The sequence below is a fragment of the Marmota flaviventris genome, chromosome 7, assembly GCF_047511675.1.
Source record: "Marmota flaviventris isolate mMarFla1 chromosome 7, mMarFla1.hap1, whole genome shotgun sequence".
Lineage (NCBI taxonomy): Eukaryota > Metazoa > Chordata > Mammalia > Rodentia > Sciuridae > Marmota > Marmota flaviventris.
This window is the reverse complement of record NC_092504.1, coordinates 107,367,711-107,393,736: the sequence shown is the minus strand read 5'-3', so window position 1 is coordinate 107,393,736 and position 26,026 is coordinate 107,367,711. Positions and strand designations below refer to the sequence as shown.

Sequence of the window (26,026 nt, the reverse complement as noted above, 5' to 3'; positions counted from 1 at the left end):
AACTGTATGTTGGTATCTTTTATTCAACCTCCCTCTACCCCTTCTAGCCTCTATTATCCTTATTCTTTCTTCTACTTCGAGACCAAACTTTTTTAGCTTCTACATTTGAAAGAGAACATGATATTTTTCATTCTGTGCCTGGCTTATTTCACATAACATAATGTCCTAATTTCATCCATTTTGCCACAAATAATAGAATTTCATTCTTCTTTTTTTTTTAATGTTTATTTTCTAGTTTTCTGCAGACACAACATCTTTGTTTGTATGTGGTGCTGAGGATCGAACCCTGGCCGCACGCGTGTCAGGCAAGCGCGCTACCGCTTGAGCCACATCCCCAGCCCCGAGAATTTCATTCTTAATTGTGGCTGAATAATATTTAGCTATGTATATTTGCCTTATTATTATTATTATTACTATTATTATTTTGGACATAAAGTGTAGAGCTTCAGTAACACTCTTGCAACGTCAGAGGAGGTTCTGGAACTGTGGAATACATTACATGAAAACTGAAGTTGAAGCCCTCATAACAAGAGACAGAGATGAGACAGACATGGAGTCATTGCCCATGGATGCAGACATTGTTGAAGATCTTGTTTTTAGCAATGCCTTGATATCAACCATACTGGGGGACTTCTCAGTTATTTGACTGTCAGGAAAGGAGGCTAAGTGATGCTGTTATCACAAACATCTCCTAAAAACTCAGGGGCTTACCACAACAGCTGTGTATTTCTCCCTTATGCTACCTGGGTTCCCTGCAGCTCTACTTGTTTGTTGTTTTTGATTTGGGACCCAGGGTGATAGAGCAAACTCTATTTAGAAAATCACATATTATTTGAACAGAGGAAAAAAAGAGTAATAAAAATAAGTACTGGCTCTAAGTACTTACGTGCCTGGAAGTTGTTTCACATTTGTATACCATTGGCCAGAACAAATTACAAGCTCCAGCTTAATTCCATAGGATGGAGAGGAGCAGTAAATATTTTTAATATGAATAATGCAATGTACCAATAAATTTCCCTTTTGCTCAAGTGAGCAAAGTTCATATTTTCTGTCATTTGCAACCAAAAGAATCTTAACTAGAGAAAAGCTGGCAAAGGAATTTAGATACATTACAGAAAATAATCAACACATAGTAAACATTCAACAAATGGGAGCTGCTCTTTCCAAGCACATGAACACAGATCAAGTGAGAATTACATATTTCTCCAACAATCAAATCATACTTAATTTCTTTGTAAGATATTTTATTCACTTATGCACTAACATTTATTGATTTTTTTTTTTAGTTTGGCAGATGATGTGCTAAGTACTAAGGAAGAAAAATGAGTATAATATATTTATATTTTAGTTCTCTAATAGACTTTTAAAGAAATAAACTAGAATTAAGGCTTGATATCTTTTACTGAAGAAAGTAATAAACATTTAGCAAAGGACCATTCAGAAAAAGGTTATACATGATATACAGCAACGGAACTAGAAATATGGATTTTATTCATTTACTCACTACTTACCTGTCTAATATACACTTAATAATATCTAGCAAGTGCCAAATACTCTTGAGATGGAAAAAGCAAGTCATATTTGTTCTTACCTTTAGAAAGTTCAAAATACAATCATAAAGAGAGGTAAACTGAGATTATATGAATAGATTTTATGATAATAAAATATAAAATAATAATGCCCATGATATCTAACAAGGTCAAAGTCACCAATGACATCCATTTTGCCAGACCTAAGGGTCAATACTCAATCCTTACCTTGCTTGATGAACAATTGACTGAGCTGATCATTTACTTATTCCATATTTGCTTGGGGCACACCATTCCCTCCTGTTTTTCCTCCTGTGATAAGTCCTCCAACCTCTAGCCACACAATACCTAGTGACCTCATTCAGACTTCTGGCTTTAAGCATCATCTCTATATTGCTGGCCCCCAACTTTTTGACTAACCAAACTTCTCCCACAACTCCAAACTGGTCTATCCTATTGTCTCCTTGTACAACAATTATGTCACAGTTATTATTATCAAACTGTACTCCTGATCCATAGTCCTAAGTCTTTTTGGGGAGATGGGGGGTTCCAGGGATTGATCTCAGGGGCTCTCAACCACTGAGCCATATTTCCAGCTCTATTTTGTATTTTATTTAGAGACAGGGTCTCACTGAATTGCTTTGCTCCTGGATAAGTTGCTGAAGCTGGCTTTGAACTCACAATCCTCTCCTGCCTCAGCCTCCCAAGCCATTGGGATCACACATGTGCACCACCTCGCCTGGCTCCAAGTCTTTTATTATTATTATTATTATTATTATTATTATTATTATTATTATTATTATTATTATTTTATTTAGTTGTAGATGGACACAATACCTGCATTTTATTTATTTATTATTTTTATGCAGTCCTAAGGATCAAACCCAGGGCTTCACACATGCTAGGCAAGCACTGTACCACTGAGCTACAACCCCAGGCCCACATAGTCCCAAATCTTTACTTCCCACTAGACTTCCTATTCCAGTAGATTGCTCAGGCCAACCTTGGAGTAACACCTCATCCTTTTCATTCTTCCCTCCCATTTATAATCCACCAGCAAATCTTGGGAGTCTACCTTTCAAAATACATCTTGAATCTGCTAATTTCTCTCCTCTACTCTAGGATATCACATTTGACCTGCACTTGCACAGTGGCCTCTGCTATCTGGCTTTCTGTCTTGTGATTTTCTACAGAACAGACAGAATAGCTCTTATAAAACTAAAGCTGATCTTGGTGCTTCTCTGTTCAAAATCTTCCAACGGCTTCTCCCTATCTTCTTAATTTGGATATGACTGTGAATCATTCTCATTACCCATGTCCCTTCAGCTCTTGCTCAAATGTCCCTTCACCAGAGAGGGCGCCTCTGGTATCTTCTCAAAAATGCTAATTCCTGCAAGGCAGGCGGCACCCACCATAATGCCAACCACTGGGAGGCTGAGGCAGAAGGATGGCAAGTTCCAGGTCAGCCTCAGCAATTTAGGGAGTCCCTGTCTCAAAAAAGAAAATAAAGGCCGGCTATGCTGGCACACGCCTCTAATCCCAGTGACTTGGGAGGCTGAGACAGATGGATCAAGAGATCAAAGCCAACCTCAGCAATGGTGAGGCACTAAGCAGCTCAGTGAGACCCTCTCTCTAAAAAAATACAAAATAGGGCTGGGGATGTGGCTCAGTGGTCAATCCCTGGTACCAAAAAAAAAAAAAAAGAAAGAAAAAGGGCTGAGCTCAGGGGTAAAGCACCCCAAGGTTCAATCCTTGGTACTAACAAAGAAACAAACAAAAACAAAACAACACAAAAACGTCTAATTCCTTCTTTCTCCATCCTCTCTTTCCTGCCTTATATTTCTTTATCTTGCCACTTGATTTTATACTATAAACTTGTCTGTTTATGCTCTTTTTTCCCTCAGGAGAAGGTGAACATATCATGGAGGTCTTTTCTTTCATTATTGCAGTTCTGATGTAAAACCAATATCTGGAAGAGAGTAGGCACTCAGATGCTATTATTATTCCACTAAGCATTATTCCAACACTAAATATATCATCTCTTGATTTATCCTAAAACATGGTAAATTTGCTGTATTAGTGTCACAAGTCACAGACAACAAGGGAGCTGAGGCACAGAAGCATTAGATAATTTGCCCACAGTGGCACAGCTCGTAAATGGTTTAATTAGGGATGTAAATGTTTTTCCTGGAGAGTCCTCCGGGTTCTTCAGCACCTAGAACTTGGGCAGGGAGGTGGCAGGATGACGTAGGAGACAGGGTAGCGCTACTGGGGCAAAGTGAGTTGGAAGGCGGAGTGAGCCCAGAGCCGGAGCTGGACTGTCTTCCATTCTTTCGATTTCTGAGAAATCAGCTCACACCCATCACCAGCATTTGAGAGTGGAGCCGGCGGTCAGGGATTGCAGGATGTACTTCAGCTGGGGCGCTGGCTCCCAGGGGCGAAAGCGCGGGCTGGCACGGGTTCCCAGGCACGCCAGAGGCGACCAGCTCCTGCAGGCGGCTAGCGGGGAGCGCCACTCGCTACTACTGCTGAACCACCATGAGGTCCACTCATTCGGGGACAACAGCCGGGGGCAGCTGGGCCAGAGGGGAGTGCCTCGCCGGGAGCGGCCAGGTAAGCCCCCGGGCGCAGGGAGGGGCCCTGCGCGCGGGGCGGGAGGGTATTCTGCACCTCGGGTCCGCCGGGCCACCTAGATGCCCAAACTGCGCTTCCTGCCTCCGGAGCGCAATAGGTCAGTTTCATTTCCCCGAGCGCTTCTGATTTGTTTCGGTTTCCAGTTCCTGTTTCCTGCCAAAGAGTAGAACTGACCTGGACCCCGCATCTCTGGACAGAGATGGGGGTCCCTCCCTTGACTTTCCAGCCTGGATGGAGCTGGAGGAATCAGTTTATTTTCCAAACATGGTTTGTGGGTTAGACACCTGTAATCAGCTCAGAAATACTACGGGAGAGCTTTTATTTTGAAATTTAAAAACATAAAATAGCTTTTTTCATTCTTGCTTTTTTTTTTTGTATCAGGGATTGAACCCAGGGTCACTTAACCACTGAGTCACATCTCCAACTTGTTTGTTTGTTTTTGAGACAAGTTCTCGCTATTAGAACAGCATTTTCACCATTACTGATTGTTTTGGAATTATGGGGGGAAAAATCACCTGTAACCCCAACACCCAAAGATAACTCCTAACATTTGTTGCCTTTTTCTCCTTGCCCATTTCTGTGTGTATGTATTTAACTTTTACAAAAGTCATGTCATTATACAGTTTTGTATATGTAGGATTTACAATTCTGTAAATTGTGTCTTTCACAAATGTCATGAATATATTACCCTTTTATAATGTATTTTTAAAAATATTTTATTCTTGGTACTGGGGATTAAACCCAGGGTCACTTTACCACTGAGCAACATCCTCAGCCCTTTTTATATTTTTATTTTGAGACAGGGCCTTGCCAAATTGCTGAGGCTGGCTTTGAATTTGAGATCATGCTTTAGTCTCCTGAGCCATGGGGATTACAGGTGTGTCCCATCACACACGATTTATTTTATTTTGAGACAGGGACTCCCTAAGTAGCTCAGGGTCTGGCTAAGTTGTTGAGGATGGCATGGGACTTTAATCCCCTGTCTCAGCTTCCTGAGTTGCTGGGATTACAGATGTGCACCACCATGCCCAAGTGAAAATATATGTTAAATTGCTGCATAATAGTTCAGGCTCATGCCTAAGTGAAATAAGTCAATTCCAAAAAAAACCAAGAACCAAATGTTTTCTCTGATGAGCAGATGCTGATTCATAGTAGGGGGAAGGGGGAATGAAACATTCAGTTAAAGATCATAGTTCCTATGGGCCTTGCCCACCATAGTGCTCACCCTTTTATCTGCTGTTAAAAGATAAACTTAAGAACATTAAAATTTTAAAGAGTTTATTTGAATATTTAGTAATTCATGAATTGGGCAGCATCAGACCTTAGGCTATTAGATTCCACTGAGGGGGATTTGAAGGGATTCAAGATGGAAACTTATAAGGTATTTGAGGAAGCAAGACAGAAAACTTGATTAAAGTCCTTAGAGGTCATCTGGCAATTTCTGATTGGTTAAGCTTAAGTTTCATTTTTCTAGGCTGTGACCATCACTGAGTTGGGTTTCAGTTTGCTTACATAGGAACCCAAGGCATTGCAGTATCTCAGCCAGATGGTGTCCCAGTCTATTATTTTCCCATGAAGTGATGTAATACACATTGAATTTATTTTCTTGTAGCATGGGCTCTAGGTTTTGATTTAAAAGACTGTTGGAGCCAGGCATGGTAGCACCTGACTGTAATCCTAGTGACTTGGAAGGCTGAGGCAGGAGGATCACAAGTTTAAGGCCAACCTTAACAACTTAGCAAGGCCCCATTTAAAACAAACAAAAACCCATGAGAATATTGAATGAGACAGAGAATCTAAGTAATACTACTTTTTGAAGGAAAGTTTTATCTCGTACTTGTTAATTAACAATCTTGTGGGGGGGTTATTTTGTATTAAAGAACTAATTCAGTCATTGGCAACTCTACGTGTTGCTTTCGTGAGCTGTGGGAAGGAGCACTCTCTCGCTGTCTGCCACAGAGGAAGAGTCTTTGCATGGGGAGCTGGTTCTGAAGGGCAGCTGGGGATTGGAGAAATTAAGGAAATAAACTTTATACCTAAGTAAGTATTTCAATTCATTCTTTTATTTGTTCAGTAATTTTGAGTACCATGTATCAGGGACCATACAAGATGCCAGGACACAAAGAGAACTGTGAGGAACACAGTCCCTAACCTCAGGGATTATAATATGGTGAGGGAAGAAGACAGGAAAAAAAAAATGTATGACACTAAATTTCAAGTCCCATGAAGGAAAAGGGCAGAGTGAATTGGAATGTGACCCATTGATTTTTAACCTTATCTGTTGGAATGTAACTGTGGGGACCCACGTGGACACCCAGAGTATGAGGATTATTTAATTTTTTCCCTCTTTGGCAGTGCTATAGATTGAAAACCCAGTGCCTCACTCATGCTAGGCAAATGCTCTACCACTGAGCTACATTCCCAGCCCCATGATTATTTCAAAGTAAAACCATTTGGACTTCAGAAGATGCAGAAAGTATCTTATCTGAACATCCTTTATCTGACTAAAGTGGAGGCTCTCCCAAATAAACTCCCTTCTGTAGTTGTTTGCCATGAACTCCCTTCTGTAGTTGTTTCCTGCAGATTCAGCCATTATCATTACCATCAAAAAGCCCCAAAGAAACTCTAATACTCTCCCATTGAACACACACACACACACACACACACACACCCCTCTCAGGCTACTCTACAATAATAAGCACACATAAATACATTTTGTCTTTTCTCCTGTTAATCTATCTGTTGTGTTAATTTGAAAGCACCAGAAAATAAGTTGGAAGAGGAGTAGTTTCCTCCCAGTGCCATCTTTCCGCTTGTCCTAAACCAATTGGTTCTAATACTTTACTTAGTAAATGGTGAGAAATATCACATTTCCTCACAAACAGCTTCCCAGAGCAAGTATTATGACAAAAAGTTAGCTCTGAATTTTGTGTTCATGAATTACACACTTGGGGAATTTTTTAAAATGCCAGTTTTAATTTCAGGAAGTTATCTTTTGTTACCTCCTCTAGTCATATATGAGAGATCATGAGATTTGAGAAAACGAAAACTGACCTGCTAAAAGAAAATGACAGCAAATCTGGTTTTGCAGATCTAAACTGGCTTTATATATGATTGTAGAATTGGGCAGCAGTCTGGACCCAAAGTGGTTACTTTACCCAACCATACGGGCATGTTATAGTTGTAGCCAGAGAAAAGAAAGGACATATGGAAACTGAAAGAGAGGTGGAGACAGCCTGCATCTGTTTGCTTTAAACAGTTTCTGTGACTGAGATTAGGCTACTTGTTACAGAAGTAGGTTATGGTGTGATGTAGCTTCTCTTCTCATCTCAATTATTATTACCTATTTGCAGATCACTTACAATATGGCAGAAATGAATACAATATGATAACAGTATTATTAGAAGTAAGTCTTAAAGCTTAGCTTTCTAAGTCAATAGTTTCAGGCATTCCATAAGAATAAATAGGGAGTTAGGGTATAGTTAGGGAGTTAGGGTATAGTTCACTATGTATGAAAAAGCTTCGAAGCCAAATCCAAAATGTGTACAGATGCAGCTTTAGATCAAACTTAAAATGAAAAGGCTAGGATATGAGTCTGCTTCTATAACCTGATAACTGTTGACCTCTCTGAGTTCCTTTAGGTTCAACCATATGAAATTGCTGATGGTTATTTCTTTCTGATCTACAAATGTGACAGTTTTGTATGATTCAATCCAGAGATCTCTCAGAACTTATAAGATGAAGACATGATCTAGAAATTCTAAAGCCTGTGCTCTGTTTTGAAGAAGCTTGTTTTTCTTTTAGGCCAATAAGTAAATAATAAAAAAAAAAAATTATATTGTGTATTGCCTTAAAGTCCAATACAAGTAGTGTTTGCATTATATACTGTTTTGGATTCTGTCCTGTATTTTTGTAAATGTTGATGTCATGTGAAAAACAGTTTGATATGATGTGATTTCTGCATAATGCTCTGAATGTCACAGTGAAGAAATTCAGTGAAGTGCAGGTAACCAGCAGGAGTAACTGTGACTCTTTTAAAGTAATCAAATGCCTATGATCTAATTAGTGGTGCACATGAATGGGCTAGGGGTGTGGCTCAGTGGTTAAGCCCCTCTGGGTTTAATCATTGGTACCAAGAAAAAAGAGAGAGAGAGAGAGAGAAATAAAATTTTCTTCCTACAACAGTGTCTTATATACCTGTAGATCTGTAATTTACCTGGCAACTCACCCTACCTAAATAAGGATTTATAGTAGATTTTGTATTATTTTTATTATAGGAAAATAAATGCTCTAGCTGACATAAAAATAATACAAGTTTCCTGTGGACACTACCACTCCCTGGCATTATCAAAAGGTAAAAATCACATTTTGGAACTCTTGAATGTCATTTGGAAGTAGTTTTCAGAATGATAACTGTTGATGTTGAATGAATTGGTGTTCATTTTAGCACATTTAAAAGTTTTTAACTTTCTAGATTTCATTAGATATGTTGTTCTTCATGTTGTTTTATTGTTGTTGTTATTGTTGTTGTTTCAAGTTTCTTTGTTCTGACTGTGCTTTAAATAGTGCCTTGTTCTTATCTTCTCATAAGAGGTCATCCCAGCTCATATCTGACTGGCCAACTCCCTTAGAACTTAGTAGTAGTTTTATTTCCAGCCCTTGGCTTTTTATGCTGAATGGCTTGTCTGCACTGGTAAACCAAGACAAGGGGCTATTTGGTTTTTGTGTTTTTTTTTTTAACTTAGATCAAAGAAAGAAATGTCAAAATTATGACCTCCACATTTTGCCTACTAACCTCTCCCATGCTGTTCATCCTCAATCCAAATTTCTTAAAGAATATTGGGGAGGAAAATCTTCTCCCTTACCCTCCTATGTTTAGTGTTGGGGGGGCTTTGAATTAAATGAACAGAAGACAGATTAACAAAGGAAGGGCATCCAATTTTTATTAATCTTTTTGTACACAGGAGTTCACAGAAACAGAAATGAAACTAAAAAGAAGTGGTTAGACTCAGGGACCCATATACAACTTTAACAAAAGAAAAGGAGTTTGGGCTTCAAGGGAAAATAAGTTGTGAGAAAGTGACTAAAAAACATATGGGGAGACTAATGGAAGATAAGGGCTATTTTAGTAATTTTTTTTTTTTTTTGGTACAGATTCATCTCCATGTCAACTCTCCATCTGCTGTCCTCTCCCCAGGGTGGGAAAAGCAGACAGCTTCACAAGAGAAATTTACACCCTGCTCTTTTGCAGATCAGGGGAGGGCAGAGAACTCTTCCTGCCTCTGTTGATTCTCAGGTGCAGCTCAAATAATCCTTACACCAGGGCTAGGGATAAAGCTCAGGGGCAGAGTGCTTGCCTAGCATGCACAAGGTCCCAGGTTCAATCTCTACTATTGAGCTCCAGCCCTAGTATGGAGAACAGATGTTCTCATCAAACAGAAAAAGTAATTAATTAATGTATTAAAAAGTAAGTAATTAATGTATTAGATGATCATGGAATTCTTTTCCCAATATGTATGTAAATTAAAATATAATGTTGAACACGTTAAACACATGGAGTTTTGTCAGTTACACCTCAATGAAGTGGGGGGGGGGTGAGGGATTTGCAGGATTAAGTAGGTTCTACTTGAATTTGGTATTCCAGTGTGTGTAAATATGAATTTGTTTTCTTTATTTTTTTAGATGGCCAAGTGTTTTCATGGGGAAAGAACAGCCATGGTCAGCTGGGCTTGGGGAACGAGTTCCCCTCCCAAGCCAGTCCGCAGAGGGTGAAGTCCCTGGAGGGCATTCCGCTGGCTCAGGTGGCTGCAGGAGGAGCTCACAGCTTTGCCCTGTCCCTCTGTGGGACTTCATTTGGCTGGGGAAACAACAATGCAGGGCAGCTGGCCCTTAGTGGGAAAAATGTCCCAGGTGAGGAAAGTCTGGGTGCAAGCTGGGCAAAGGGCAGGGGCAGTTTCCAAGGCTAAAACAGGGGTTCCCAAACTGTGACACATGCGATCACCTGGAGAGCTATTTTATATCCTATTTCCACAAACTTAGTGCCTTAAAACAACACAAAGTTATTATTTTGTTGTTGTTGTTGTTGTTTTGTTTTTGTTTTTGTTTTTTTCTTTTGCAGTGATGGGGATAGAACTCAGAGCCTTCTGTGTACTAGGCAAGTGCTCTACTGCTGAGCTGCAACCTCAGCCCTTATAATTATCATCTTACAGTTCCAGAGATCAGAAGTCTGACATTTGGACTCACTGGGCTAAAGTCAAGGCATCAGCAGGGCTGCCTTCCCTCATGGAGGCAGGAGGTGGATCCCATTCCTCACCTTTTCCTGCTTCTGTGTCCCCCTTGTGTTAATTACTCTGACATTAACAGCCCTCTTTCCGCTTCAGAGCTAGTGGTGGCTGATGAAGTTTTTCTTAAATCACATTATTTTGATATTGACTCTTCTTTCTCCCTCTTCTTCAAAGGACTCTGGTGATACCACTGGGTCTACCTGGATCATTCAAACTAATCTCCTCGCCCCCTTCTTTTATTTTTTGGTACTTGGGATTGAACCCAGAGGCTCTTAACCACTGAGCCACGTCCCCAACTCTTTTGAGACAGGGTCTTACTGAGTTGCTTAGGGCCTCACTACGTTGCTGAGGCTGGCTTTGAACTTATACTCCTCCTGCCTCAGCCTCCTGAGTTGCTGGGATCCGCTGGTTCTAATCTCCCTATTTTAAGGTCAACTAATGAGGATTTTAATTCTCTCTACTTCCTTAACTCCCCTGTGCCATGGAACCTGACAGATCCAAGGGTCTGGGATTAGAAAGCAAGAGACCATTTTTCTTTGCAAGGCCATTATTCTGTCACCACAGGATCCCTTTAATAATCTTGATGCCCTGGTTAAACTCCATACCTATGAAATCAGAATGTCTTGGGGTGAGAGCCAAGCTTCAATCATTGTTAAAGATCTCCCAGGGGATTACAATGTGCAGCACAATTTGGAAACCACTGGCTTAGTAGACTACTAACGTTAGGGGAAATAACCAGTCCTTCTAGACAAAACTCTTCTAAATGGTAAAAACAAAACTCACCAAGAAGTCTGCTCCAGGAACCCTGTCCTCCCTGTTCAATTCTTTGCATTTGGCATATATATATTTAACACCTATTATGTGCTAGTACTGTGCTGAGCATTTACATCTCATTTTATTTAACACCCTTAATATGATGTAGTTTCTCTTCTCATCTCAATTATTATTACCTATTTGCAGATCATTTACAATATGGCAGAAATGAATACAATATGTTAACAGTATTATTAGAAGTGAGTCTTAAAGCTTAGCTTTCTAAGTCAATAGTTTCAGGCATTCCATAAGAATAAATAGTTTCTGAATAAATGCTAAAGGACAGCTCCATTTTTTTTTCCATAATAGTTTTCACTAGGCATGGTGGCACACACCTGTAATCCCAGTGACTCAGGAGGCTGAGGCAGGAGGATTGAAAGTTCAAAGCCAGCCTTGGCAACTTAGTGAGGTCCTCAATAATTTAGCAAGACCCTGTCTCAAAATAAAAAAATAAAAAGGGTTGGGGATGTGATTCAGTGGTTAAGCACTCCTGGGTTCAGTTCCCAGTACTAATAAAATCAAAACAAAATAGTTTTCTTTCTGTTTTATGTCCTTGAGTATGCACTTTAAAAATTATGTTAATGAATTGTAAGATAACATGAAAGGTATTACTAGGAATACAAATATAAAAACTCATGAAATTCTGAATCTGTTTCTCAAACTCTAAAAATTCTGCTTTCTTTCAACAGAGCAAAGCTACAAGCCCCGTTCAATTGGTGCACTGAAAAATCTAGGTGTAATTTATATCAGTTGTGGTGATGAGCACACTGCAGTGCTTACTCAGGTAATCTAAAATGTGTTGCAAATTTTATAAATCCCAGAGAAAGATTAACATCTGCTGAGTAATCTTGCAAGCAAGATGTCTAGGCTACTATAACAGTATACCATAGACTGGGTGGCTTAAAAACTATAGAAATCTATTTCCCATGGTTCTGGAAGTTGGGAAATCCAAGATCAACGTGCCAGTAGATTCATGTCTGTAGAAGACAAACTTTCTGGCTCATAAATGAGCATACTTTTGCAATGCCCTTACATAGTGGAAGGGATGAGGGATCTCTCTTGGGTCCTCTTTTATAAGAGGACTAATCTTATTCATGCTAGTTCTGTCCTCATGACTTAATCATCTACCAAAGACCCTGCCTCCTAATACCACCATGTTGGGGGTAGGATTTTAGCATATAAATTTTGAGACATAAATGTTCAAACTATAGCATGATGTGTATATCAATATCTAGACATATTTATTCAATATATAGATATCTCAAAAGGAGGAGTGAAGCAAATATAAATCATATTTTCAAGATCCTATAATAAAAGCTAATTTCAGTATTAGAAAATATGTTCAGGGCTGGGGATGTGGCTCAAGTGGTAGCACGCTCGCCTGGCATGCGCGAGGAGCTGGGTTCGATCTTCAGTACCACATAAAAATAAAGATGTTGTGTCCACTAAAAACTAAAAAATAAATATTAAAAAATTTTAAAAAAGAAAGAAAATATGTTCAGATACCTACTAAGTTAGAGTAATGTAGGAACTAATCTTTCCAGCAATTATTCATTGACAGTGTAGTTCCTTTTTTATTTTTTAATATTTATTTTTTAGTTGTAGTTGGACACAATACCCTTATTTATTTATTTATTTTTATGTGGTGCTGAGACTCAAACCCAGGGTCTTATACGTGCAAGGTGAACGCTATTCTGCTGAGCCACAATCCCAGTGCTCCAGTGCTCCCCCTCCCTTTTTTTTTTTTTTTTTTTTTTTTTGCTTACCAGCGATTAAACCCAGAGGGGGGGCTTAACCACATAACCAGCCCTTTTAATTTTTTTTTAATTAAGTATAGTACCTAGAAAAATTTTTTTTTTTTTTAATTTTAGCTGGGCATGGTGGTGCACACCTGTAATCCCAGCAGGTTGGGAGGCTGAGGCAGGAGGATGGCAAATTCAAAGCCAGCCTCAGCAAATCAGTAAGGCTCTAAGCAACTCAGTGAGACCCTGTCTCTAAATACAATACAAAAAAAGGAAGGGGGCTGTGGCTCAGTAGTTAAGCACCCCTGAGTTCAAACCCTGGTACCAAAAAAAAATTTTTTTTTTAATTTTTTTAAAAATATTTTTTAGTTATTGATGGACCTTTATTTTATTTATTTTATGTGGTGCTGAGAATTGAACCCAGTGCCTCACGCATGCTAGGCAAGCACGTTACCACTGAGACACAACCTCAGTCCTTTTTTTTTTTTTTAATTTTGAGATGGGGTCTTACTAAGTTACTGAGTGTAGCTTTGAACTTGAGGTCCCCCTGACACATCCTCCAAAGCTGCTAGGATAACAGTAGTGCTGCACTGCACCCAGCAACAGTATAGTACTACAGATAACAATTGTTATGGAAGCTACCAAGTAATTTTTATAATTCTCAATAGTTCACTTTATAGATTTTGTTCAGTTTCTTGCTTGGCACAATTATGACCCATTATCATGAATTTTTTTCCTCTACTTCTTGTTCTGGCCATGGAATGTATTCCAGTGAGTGTATTCTTCCTGGATCCGCAAGGAATAAACTTGAAAACCATTTGTATACTTGAAATGCTTATTTAAAAACTGTATACTGCACCTAGCGGCTTGGGAGGCTGAGGTAGGAGGATCACAAGTTCAAAGCCAACCTTAAAAAGTAAAAAGGGATAGGGATGTGACTCAGTGGTAAAGCACCCTGTGTTCAAGCCTTAGTACTGTATCAAACCAAACCAAACCAAATAAAACAAAACTGTATACTCCAAATGATTTTTTACTTTATGTCCTACAAGTCCTGAGACTCAAACCAAGAACTTCTTACATACTATTAGGCACGCACTATACCTCTAAGCTACATTCCTAGCCTGCCAAGAAATTTGAATTTTCTGTTTTTGTGGGGTTTCTTTTTAATATTTATTTTTTAGTTGTAGTTGAACACAATACCTTTATTTTATTTATTTATTTATTTATTATGTAGTGCTGAGGATCAAACCAGAGCCTTGCACATGCTAGGTGAGCACTCTACCACTGAGCCACAACCCCAGCCCTGTATTTTCTGTTTTAAAAGCATGTCTTAAATTAGGAAACTGTTAATTGTTTGAATTGTGTTATAATTTTTTTCTCATTCATTCTTTTTAATTATATGTGACAGTAGAATTTATTTTGATATATTTATACAAGCATGGAATATATCTTATTCTAATTAGGATCCCAATGAATTATATTATTCTTAGTTGACAGAGAAAGCTGGAGTTGTTTTTAATCATAAAATCATCTTTTGAAAATAATATTTAAAAAATGGTGAGATAAAGCAATGCTGTGCTTAAATTTTGGTGTTACTCTTGAGCCAATTAATTTGTCCATCCATTCATTCAACAGATATTTATTAATTGCTTTCCATTGTTGTGACAAACTACCTAAGAAAATCAACTTAAGAAAGAATGATTTAAGGCTGAGGATAAAGCTTACTGGTAGAGTAGTTACCTAGCATGCTCAAGGACCTGAGTTTGATCCTAGTATTGGAAAAAAGGAAGAAAAGTTTATTTTGGCTCACAGTTTCAGAGGTTTTTAGACCATGCTTTCTTGGCTCTGTTGTTTCTGGGCCTGTGGTAAGGCAAGACATCACAGCACAGAGCATTTGTGTTGCAAGGGGGCAAAATTGCGACTTATGGATTCGAGGGGAGAAATAAAGAATGTCCATGTGCTTCTGCACCTTTCAATGCTTTATTCACTCAAATTACTCAATACACTTCACTCTATAGGTTCTTAATAAAGAAAACGACGACGATCCTTAATGCTAGGCACTGCAATAGATATAATCAATTCACAGCAAACAATTCTAGATTAATTAATTCACAGCAAGCAATTCTAGATTAATTCTAAGCACTGCAAAACACACTTAATCATGACAGGCTAGTGACAGACATTTCCTCTGTGTGCTAAGTTCAAAGGTATTAAACCTTAGGCTTTATCTCCAGCAGATGCACACTCACTCAGATCACATCAGGTCCAGAAGCAAGGCAGGCTTTTCCTGGTGTGGAGTGGACGACTCGTTGAGGAGAGGGTCGTAGGGAGAAGTTGCAGCTCTCACCAAGGTCCAGACAAGTCGGTAGAGTTTGAGAGCAGTAAGGATCACACAGAGGCTCAGGAAACGATGACAAGTGATGGGATGTCAGGTCCTCATCAGGCTCTCCAGCTCCAGTGCATCCTTGTTTCGGCTGGCTGAATCCCTGTTCATTTGCTCTATTATTTATACTAAATTTGGGGGGGTGGGGTTTGACCCCGCTTTCAATCCTTATCAGCTACCACTGATTTTTCAGTGACATCATTTACCCTGGGGTCAGAAACATCTGTTCAGGTGGTCTCCACCCTGAGCTTCTCACCTTTCCCTCTTACCAAGTGAGGACAGCCTGCCAGGGGCTTCACTCTGTTTACCAAGGTGAGGGGAAGTAACTTGTTTGAGGCCATACTGGAGGGCTCTTTGGGTGTGCCAGGTGAAACTGCAGGTTTCAAACTGGAGTCAATGGATTCACCCACTGATGATATTAGAACCCTCAAGACCAACTTACCTTCCAAAGGCTTCACCTCTGAACAGTACCTCATTGGGGACCAAGGCTTCAATATGTGAGATTTGGGGCAACATTTCAGATTTAAACCATAATAAAAGACTTTTTTCTTTTCCCCAGCTTTATTGGGATAGAATTGACAAAAGTTATGTAAATGTATGGTGTGCAAAGTGATGTTTTGATGTGAAATGATAATCATAATCAAGCTCATTAATATATATATATGTATATCACCTTAGATAATTATCTTTTTATGTAATGAGAATCATTAAGATCTACTATCTCAACAATTTTCAAGTGTCTAACAATTAGTATTAACTGTAGTCACCATGCTGTACAATACATCTCCACAGTGCCTTGATTTTAAGGGCATGTCAGAGATTTTGTGTGTCTAATGTTGTAAACTCTATGCTCACTGTAAGAAATAACAAAGGGGTCTGGGGTTGTGGTTCAGTGGTAGAGCACTTGCTTCGCATGCAAGAGGCACTGGGATAGATCCTCAGCACTACATAAAAATAAATAAGTAAAATAAAGATATTGTGTCCATCTACAACTAAAAAAATATTTAAAAAAAGAAATAACAAAGGACCCCTTTCATATATGTAGAGATTATATTTTACATATAGTTCTCATTCAAATTCTTTTTTTTTCTTCATTTTTTTTAATTAGAGCATTATGATTATATTTAGTATTTGGGTTCATTTTGACAAAGCAGTACATGCAAAAAAATTGATCTCAATCCCCATCATCCCCCTTTTTCCTTTTCCCCTATGATAATTAATCTAGAGGCTTTAATTACTTTTTTTTTAACATGAAATTTATCTGGTTCCTCCTTTTAAAACAGCATGGGCGGGTATTTACATTTGGAGACAACAGTCGCGGACAGCTAGGACACAGTACCACTGCCAAGTCAAGAGGCCCACAACTTGTGAAAAGAATTAACGGCTTAGTTTCACAGATAGATTGTGGAAGGTAATAGGCTGGTTTTATTTTAAGTATGGGTGGAAAATGTAATGTTTTATTCCTTAAAAACAACTCATAAAATCTCTTTTTTCGGGGGTGGGGGGGCGTGCACTATGGATTGAAACCAAGGGTGCTTAACCACTGAGCCACATCCCCAACGCTTTTTTTTTTTTAATTTTTAATTTTGAGACAGGATCTTGCTAAACTGCTTAGGGCCTTACTAACTTACTGAGGCTGGCCTTGAGCTTGTCATCCTCCTGTCTCAGCCTTCTGAGTTGCTGGGATTATAGAATAGTATCAAACTGTGAAACTCTAAAATATGGGACTGCTTTCCCCAAACTTTCCCCCTTCCTGGTACTAGGGATTGATCTCAGGAGTGATCTACCACTGAGCTATATCCCTAGCTCTTTTTATCTCAAGCAAGTGTTTTGCTAAATTGCCCAAGGTGGGCTAGAATTTATGATCCTTCTCCCTCAGCCTTCCTAGTTGCCAGAGTTATAGGTGTGTGCCACTGGTTTGACTGTTTTTTTTTATAGAGCATTTTATCCTGAAAATTTACCTTTTTTCAAATAGTTTAACTTACCAACTTTTTTTCTTAGACATTTAACTTATTTAATAAGAAATTATTAGAAGTCTGCTTCTAATAGAACACCTTACTAGAAACTGGGGGTGGTGGACTGCTTGATAACAAAATTGTGGTGCTTGTATGCTTGAGTTGTTAAGACAAAATCAGTCTCATGCTTGTAGAATATAATGTATATTTACATATGTATTCAGACTTTTGCATAACATAATTATGAGGGCATTTTTGAGTATTTAAATATCTAACCCAGTGCATTAAGAAAACAAAAATAAAAATATTTGATTTAAAGCACAAATGATAGAAACCATAGTAAAGAGTTATCAATAACATTTTATCTTTAATGTTGGAATAAATTAATACTCACCATCTGTTTAGCTACATCATCTGGTGCCCTCTAACACTGATGTTGTGATAAGGAATCTAGGTACTTAGTAAAGGTAGTTCTAGAGTTTTGTATTAGAAAACACTATCCTTCTCAAAAACCATTAGAACCTTGGTCTTTGTTATCTTGTATTCTCTCTTGCAGTTATCACACCCTTGCATATGTCTATACCACTGGTCAAGTGGTATCTTTTGGTCATGGACCAGGTTGCACAAGCAACCCAACCCATTCAGAAGCCACAACAGAGAACTTTGACATGAGCTGCCTGATTTCTGCCAGTGGTATGAATTGTCCCACTGATTCATCATTCTGTTAATGCCACTAAAGAGGAAACAGTATTCAGCTTCCTTCAAAGGAGCCCATAGAGCTAAGCTTCCTTTAGTACTTTTATTGCAAATTTGTGCATTTCTTCTTTTGCAGTGATTCCTGGAGTAGTTGACAATACTTCCTAAAAATGAAGATAATACAAAGGAATTATCTTATAGATTATTTATGAGATAGATTACTTATCAGAATAATATACTTTTATATATTTAATCAAACCTTTTCTAAAGCACATGAACCTGGATTTATTATGCAAATACTTGGAAAGCCTAGTTTGTAATTAAAGTATGTATGATATTTAACCTTATCAAAATTAATTTTTTATGCTGCTTATACTTAAAATTCAGGGAAGTATATATTGCCCATAAATGAATTAATTTGGCTTGGTTATATATCAGATTTATCTTTTACTGCTAACAACTCGAAGCATGGGTTTCTGACTTTCTTTTAGACCTTGTGGATAGTCACATCAAACACATTTTTGCTGGAACTCATGCCAACTTTGTGACAGTTCATCAGGTACCTAGTATACTTTCTGTTTCTTTTAAACTTTGCTTTTTCCTTTAGATTTCAGAGCAATATTTGAGGCATTGTATTATTCACATGTATTCAGATTTCTTACTAAAATAATAAGGTCTTTGGTTAGGATGCTTTTGAAAAAGTATTATGTCATTCTCATTTCCTCATTTGCCAAACTTTCTAGCAGATTTGACCTGCAAATTCAAATTTATTGCCTTTGTACTTTTTTTGTTTGTTTGTTTGTTTGGGGAATCAAACACAGGGGTGCTTTACCATTGAGCTACATCCCCAGCTCTTTATATTTTTTATTTATTTCCTTGAGAAAGGGTCTCACTATGTTGCCCAGGCTATCCTCCTGTCTCAGCCTTCCAAGTCATTGGGATTACAAGTGTGCACACCATGCCCAGCCCTTTGTACTTTTTATTAGTAAAAATATTAGTGATGGTAATGGCAGTAATGACTAATTTTAATTGTAGTTATGTATCAGGCACCAACCAAAGTCTTCTAAATGGATCAACATGTTTAATGCTCAGATAAAGTCAACTGTCAGGTCCAGTTGATATTATTTGCTCCATTTTATAGAAGAAAAAACTGAGTCAAAGAAAGAGCATTGAAGGCAGAGGGAACCACACATAGAAAGGTCCTGGGGCAATACTAAGTTTGGTATGTGTGACAAAGAAGGCCAGTGAGGCTAAAGATAATAAGAAAAAATGAAGAGTTGTATAAGATGAAGCCAGTTATATGAGAAGGTTTCATTTTGAAATGTCCTGTAGAGGTGATCCAAAGACTTAGATGTCAAAGCTGGAGCTCAGGGGGGATGTTGACAATGGAAGCTATCAAACTGTTGATGGTATTTAAAGCCAGGGGCCCAGATGAAAAGTCACAGGGACTGTATCATCAATAACGACTACCAGAAAACATGTGCCTATTCTCTGTCCAGAAGAGAAGAGGAAACTGCAAGAAGCACTTGTCCAGAGCCCTAGTTCCTATTCCATGGATGTGAAATGCCCAGGATGTTATAAAAACCACCTTAGTCTTCAGCCATGTGCAAATGGCAGTTTTGTGTGTTAGCTATTCCACTGTCCACTGCCAACACATGGAAAGAAAAGCGAGGCTAACAGATGCTCCTTCAGGAAAAGACATCATCTTGAATCAAGATGTGTTAGAAACCATCCCAATAAACACATTTGGAATTCAAAAGAAAAGGCCGGGCATGGTGGTAGGTGTCTGTTGCCACAGCCACTCAGGAGGCCGACAGGCAAGGATCACTAGAACCCAGGAGATCAAGACTAGGAACATAGCAAGACCCTGTCTCAAAAGAAAAAAAGAGAGAGAGATCACCCAGCTAGAGAAGGCACAAAATCAAAGTGACTAATACTATAAACATGACTGAGAGGTCAAGTAGGAGTGGCGCAGAGTTTATTTTTGCTCTGGTCCAACTGGGTTCCAGAGATAGGAGGAAACCTGACTGGGGTGGAATGGACACAGCATAGGAGGAGGGGAAATGAAAACAAAGACTCTGACAATTCTTCCTTTTTTAAAAAATTGATTCTTTTTTGGTTATACATGACAATAGAATCCACTTTGACATAATTATGGAATATATCTTGTTCTAATCCAGTCCCCAGCACCTCTCCTTCCCCTTCCTGCCCCCCACAAGATTGTGACAATTCTGAGAAGCTTTGATATGAAGCAGAGTACAAAACTACGTCCAAGAAGCAGAATTCAGTGCAGAATTGAAGAATTTGAGCAGAAATAGTTATCTCATTGTAATAAGGAACAGTGCAGATGAGGGTAGGGCCATGGTGAGCAGGGGATAGTTCTTGCCTGGTCCCTTCACTTTTCTCACTGATGAACAAGGCAAGGTCCTCAAGTAAGTGCGAGAGAAACAAAGGCGTGTACAGGCTTAGGAGGAAGAGGAAAGAGTGCAATATTTGTCTCAGAGACTGAGAAAATACACATTCTCCGAAATTACTAGACAATAGCAAATGCCCAAATGAAATCTGTGGTCCTAGACATCAAGTGCAGTCATTCAGCACAGTTGTGTAGTTGTCTCCAGTGGTATCAGGCTGCCTGGATTTGATTTTGGAGTAATTCAGACTTGAGGTTAACTATAGGTGGAATTTTTCTAGCTAAGTATGGTAGGAAAGAAACAAAAGAGAGAAGTGACTGGAGTGCTGAACCACAGAACCTCAGCTGGGTAAGGAAGACAGGAGGGTGGACAGTGAACTAAGGATAGGGTGGAAGAATGGGAGATCCCAGAGCATCAAGGAACCTGGGACCAGGTTTCACTCGAAAAGAAATTCATCAGAAAGATGGTATGGGGCCAGGGGGCCAGGGGGCCACGGGCGCATGCCTGTAATCCCAGCAGCTTGGGAGAGAGGCTGAGGCAGGAGGATCACAAGTTCAATGCCAGCCTCAGCAAAAGCAAGGTGCTAAGCAACTCAGTGAGACCCTATATCTAAATAAAATACAAAATAGGGCTTGGAATGTGTCCCTGAGTTCAATCCCTGGTACCCCCCACCAAAAGAAGAAGAAGAAGAAGAAGGAGGAAGAGGAGAAGGAGAAGAAAAAAAGATGATATGTGATGGTCAAAAGAGAATATTTTCAATAGAAATTTCAAACATGGAGAGTAATTGATGATTACGAAGTCCAGCTTATCATTCATATATAGGCCCATGACTTTCACTAGAGTGAGTTTGTATCCCAGGAATTGTTTGGCCATGTCAGAAGACATTTTAGGTTGTCAAGACTGGAGGGGGGAGGTGTGTTTTGATGTGAAGAGCAGCTGCTACTGGCATCTAGTGGATAGGGGCTGGGAATGCTACTAAATATCCTACAATGGATAGGACTGCCCTTCATAATGAAGAATTATCTGAACCATAATGTCAGTTGTGTCAATTTAGAAACCCTGACCCAGGACATGGGTGGCTGAGGTGAAGCAGAGGAAAAGCATAGAGCTGAGATTAAGAATCAAGATGCCTATAATTCCAGCCACTCAGGAGGCTAAGGCAAAGAGGATCACAAGTTCAAAGCCAGCCTCAGCAATTTAGTGAGGCTGTGAGCAACTTAGCAAGCCCCTGTATCTAAATAAAATATAAAAAAGGGCTCGGGATGTGGCTCGGTGGTTAAGCAGCCATGGGCTCAATCTCCAATACAAAAAAAGAAAAGAAGAAGAAACTAAGATGGAAGATAGATTGTGCTGTCATCAGTTTTGATACTGCCAAGCATGAGGACAGGAAGAATGGCCACAGGAATGGTGATGGTGAGGAAACAGCAAAGTGCTCAAGTTTTCATGAAAGAAGGGAGTCTGATGCCACATACTTCAGAGGAGCTGAAGATTTCAAAACAGAAAAAAAAAAAAGTAGCATTAAGTGCCCATAGGGAGAAACTCGTTATCCTAAGATTCCTGGGATGTGGGAGAAAATGATTTTCATCTTGATCAAATTACAGGAGTGACCCAAGACTCAGATCAAGAAACTGAAGGGAGGGGCTGGGGATGTAGCTCAATGGTAGGACAGGTGCTTGGCATGCAGGAGGTCTGGAGTTTTATCATAAGGAAATCCCAGAGAAGTAGGTATAGTTATTCCATTTCTTTATTATGGCAAAATATATGTAACATTAAAGTTGTCATTTGAAACTTTTTTTTCCCTTGGTACTGGGGATTGATCCCAGGGCACTTTACCACTGAGTTACATCCCCACACCCCACAACCCGCTTTTTTTTTTTCTTTTGAGACAGGGTCTCATTATGTTGCGGAGGGCCCTGCCAAGTTGCTGAGGCTGGCCTTGAGCTTGCAATCCTCCTGCCTAGCCTCCAGAGTTGCTGGGATTACAGACATGCGCCACTATGCCTGGAAACCATTTTTAAATTTGCAGTTCATTGGCATTAATTATATTTACAATGTACAGCTATCACCACTATCCATCTTTTCATAACCCCAAATAAAAACTCTGTGTTAAATAATAATTTCTCATTCCCCCTCTCCTCAACCCTAGGCAACTTCCACTTTCTATCTTTATAAATTTTCCTAGACATTTCACATAAGCAGAATCATGCAGTATGTACAATATTTATTGTTTTTAATATCTCTTATTTTACTCAGCAAGTTTTCAGAGTTTTTCTAGAATGTCATTTTAAGACTGAATAATATTTCATTGCATGTATATTCCTCATTTTTTTAATCCATTCATCTGTTGGTAGACCCTGGGTTATTCCCGTCTTTTGGCTATTGTGAACAGTGCTGCAATGCATGTTGGTATACAAGTATCTGTTTTGGTTTGTTTTTAATTCTTTTGTCTTATCCCCTAATCTTTTTTTTTTTTTTTTTTAAATGATGAAACTAAGGTTTTAGAATAAGCAAAGTGGCCCAGAAAAGGAAGTAGAACAGCTGGGCCAGTTTTACCATAGATCCTCCCACCGTGCCTGAGAGGGTGGAGCCTGTGGATCACGTGCACAGATGCTTTACTGTATTGTTTATTCCTCGGCAAGTGTGTGTGCTTTCCTGATCATCCTTGTTTTTTCCTTCCTGGGAGGATGCTAGTTCTACGAGCGTTTCCAAGAAAATCCTGCCAGAAATAAGCCGAATGAACCAGTCCCTGGCAGAAAAGTGGCTAGCAGTGAAGAGCGGAAGTAGTGAATATGAAGTGGCTAAAAGGTGACTGTGTCTGATTAAGTATAAACCAATTTCGTCTATTTCTGAAGTGCCGGTCATTTTGTTCTAGATACAAGAAAAAGCATTTGACTTTATCATGAGCAAATTTGCATTTGACCATGCTTCTCTTCCACCACCTCTTAGTTTATGAATAGTCATTGATGTACTCTGTCACTCATCTTTTCTTCAGTATAAATAAGAGATGTATGGAGAACGTACACTATCCCAGCCACCTCTCTAGGTAAATAAGATACAGGAATGAATGGAAAAAGCTCACCAAGCCTCCAGGAAGTTGAACTGTTTTAGGATCTTCTTCATTTATTCTCTGGAGCTGGAGTTTGGGTCTTCAGAATGAGGGATTTTATTCAATGTAGATGACTGGAAGAAATTAACTATAAAGGGTTTTGGCAGTATTCAGCAATAATAGGTACAAAGTACTGTACCTAGAATTTGGGAGACTTAAGAGAATAGTTTCATTAATGATTCCATGACATCTGTTATTTATTCAGACATAGGAAGACAGGAGGCTTGCTTCACAGTGTGTTTTGACTTAACCCCTGTTATTAATTTTCCAGTGAAATCGGAATGATATTTTCATCTCCTGCTTGTCTGACTGCGAGCTTTTTAAAGCAAAGGTAATACTTCTATGAGACTTACCTTCACTTAAAATACTCTGAAGTATTTTAAATGAAATGTGTAGAGTCAGATTAATGTGTGAATATTACTATCAATGCAGAGTTCAACATAGAGAACTCCAGAGGTTGTTAGTTATAGAATCCTTCCATTTTAGCAAGGAATCCTCTACTAGGTCACTGTAAGTCATAATTAACATTGTTCACTTTTCTCCACACTGCTTTCCTTTTTATCCAATTGGAGGGAATGGTGTTTTTTCAGGATCTTTGTGTCCACCACTGATCAGCTAAAATCTAACATTGCCTTGGTACTTAGAAACTGAGAATTCACTTCGCGCTTAGCACTGTGTGGGACTAATAAAGAAAATAGATCTTATTTTGTTTTTAACTCATTGCTATGGAGAAAAATCTGATTTCTCTCTTATTTGGTTTAATACTTGGTCTGATTCCAGTAGTTTCAGCAATTCCTTTAATGCTTACTATTTTAACTTTCTAGGTCTGCCCCTTCCTTGGAGGGCTCCTGGGTGGCACATGGGTATGTGAGGGAGGAGCTGGAGGGATAGCAGGTGTAAAGGGGTCTTAGGCTGCCCTCTGCTGCCTTGGAAGGCTGTTTCCCTGCTGATCTGCAGCTGGTGTAACTCATTCTGGTTTTTTTTCACCTGGTCAGGTCCTGTCCCTTCCTTAACATGGTGTCAAGTTGGCTCACTGGTTCAGAAGACATGTTTGATCCCTTTCTGGAAACTAGGCAGTCCTGACTTAACCCCTGTGCTTTTCCCTTACACAACTCCAGGCAGTTCCATTGGGTTTTTGTTGTTATTGTCATTTTGGTTTTTTTGGTTTTGTTTTTGTTTTTTAAATATTTTTTATTTGTAGATGGACACAATACCTTATTTTGTTTATCTAGGGGTTTTTTTGTGTGTGTTATTTATTTTATGTGATGCTGGGCACCACACCTAGTGCGTCATGCATGCTGGGCAAGCACTCTACCAGTGAGCTACATCACAGGCCAGTTCCATTCCAGCTGCATTCTAAGTAATTTGAGGGACTAGAAAGTATTGGGTCCTAACGATGTCATCAGGGAACTAGAGAAGCCCAGTATTTTTCTAGAATCCAAAAAGCATTCCTATTCATCTGTACTTATCCTAGCCAAAGGCAGAAGAGAAATCTAGACACCGCATCTCTTCTCCCCCTGACTGTCCTAGACAAGGTGTCCTTTTTCTTCTAGCCTCAGGCTCATGCTTACTGGATGTAGGAGAATCTTTTCCTACTCTAAGAATATTGAAAAAGTTAGGCACAGTGGCAAACTTTTTTTGGTACTAGGGATTGAACTCAGGGGCACCTTACATCCCCACATCCTCACATCCCCAGCCCTCTTTATTTTTTGAGATAGGGTCTCACTACATTGCTTAGGTCTTGCTAAATTGCTGAGCCTTCTTCCTCAGCCTTCCTGGTTGCTGGGATTACAAGCCTGCACCCAAGCAGGGTGCTTGTGTTTTGTTAATCAGCTTTTTGTTGATTTAGTTCCTAGATCAGCCAAAGAGCCCACATAAGAACTGGGGTGGGGTGAGATAGATGGGCTCTTTTCCTCCCCTGTATTATCTTTCTAAAGCAGAAAAATATCTGAGCCCACACAGAGAGTGACATAAGTGACATACTTTTAAAATGCCAAAGGCTGCAAAGAAGAAAGTATTTTTAAGCAGGAAAAATTTACAATTAGAACTTGCATGTATATTCTAGCCCATGTGTGTATTAAATATATATATTCCGCCCCCTCCCTCACCACAACAACTAGAGGTTGAACCCAGAGTTGCTGTACTACTGAGCTATAACCCCAGCCCTTTTTTATATTTATTTTGAGACAGGATCTCACTAAGTTACCCAGGCAGTCCTCAAACTTGTGATCCTACTTCAGCTTCCCAAGTAGCTGGGGTATAGGCATTTGCTACCATGCCTAACTCCTAATATTACTGTTGATCTGTTAATCTAGAAAGCATGTTTCTTGATGATGCATCATTTTAAAAATAATATTAGACTTTTTGAATTTTGGCTCTTCAAACATCACCAAAACAACCTGTTGATAAGACACCACACCTGGACAGTCTTTCGTGTGGGAGCAGAGGACTGTGGGCTTGATGAGAATTGGGA

The 26,026-nt window shown here is 39.2% G+C and overlaps 1 protein-coding gene across 7 annotated transcripts in view; it reads left to right on the top strand.

Annotated features, from left to right (window-relative positions):
• Positions 1-3,213: 3,213 nt before the first annotated feature.
• The window catches only part of Herc6 (HECT and RLD domain containing E3 ubiquitin protein ligase family member 6), a 49,315-nt gene continuing 26,502 nt past the window's right edge, over positions 3,214-26,026 (top strand). For 3 of the 7 annotated variants that reach the window (XR_011708014.1, XR_011708015.1, XM_027926567.2), the window contains exons 1-10: positions 3,214-4,142; positions 6,044-6,203; positions 8,441-8,517; positions 9,846-10,073; positions 11,950-12,044; positions 16,669-16,796; positions 17,897-18,033; positions 18,528-18,595; positions 23,131-23,252; positions 23,825-23,884. Coding sequence is in view for 5 of the 7 variants with exons in the window: in XM_027926567.2 (XP_027782368.1) it covers positions 3,935-4,142; positions 6,044-6,203; positions 8,441-8,517; positions 9,846-10,073; positions 11,950-12,044; positions 16,669-16,796; positions 17,897-18,033; positions 18,528-18,595; positions 23,131-23,252; positions 23,825-23,884 (1,283 nt within the window). In the remaining 2 variants the exon portion in view is untranslated. The remainder of the gene's footprint in view (positions 4,143-6,043; positions 6,204-8,440; positions 8,518-9,845; positions 10,074-11,949; positions 12,045-16,668; positions 16,797-17,896; positions 18,034-18,527; positions 18,596-23,130; positions 23,253-23,824; positions 23,885-26,026) is intronic. The other 4 variants (XM_027926565.2, XM_071614550.1, XM_027926564.2 and 1 more) reach the window with 2 other exon arrangements.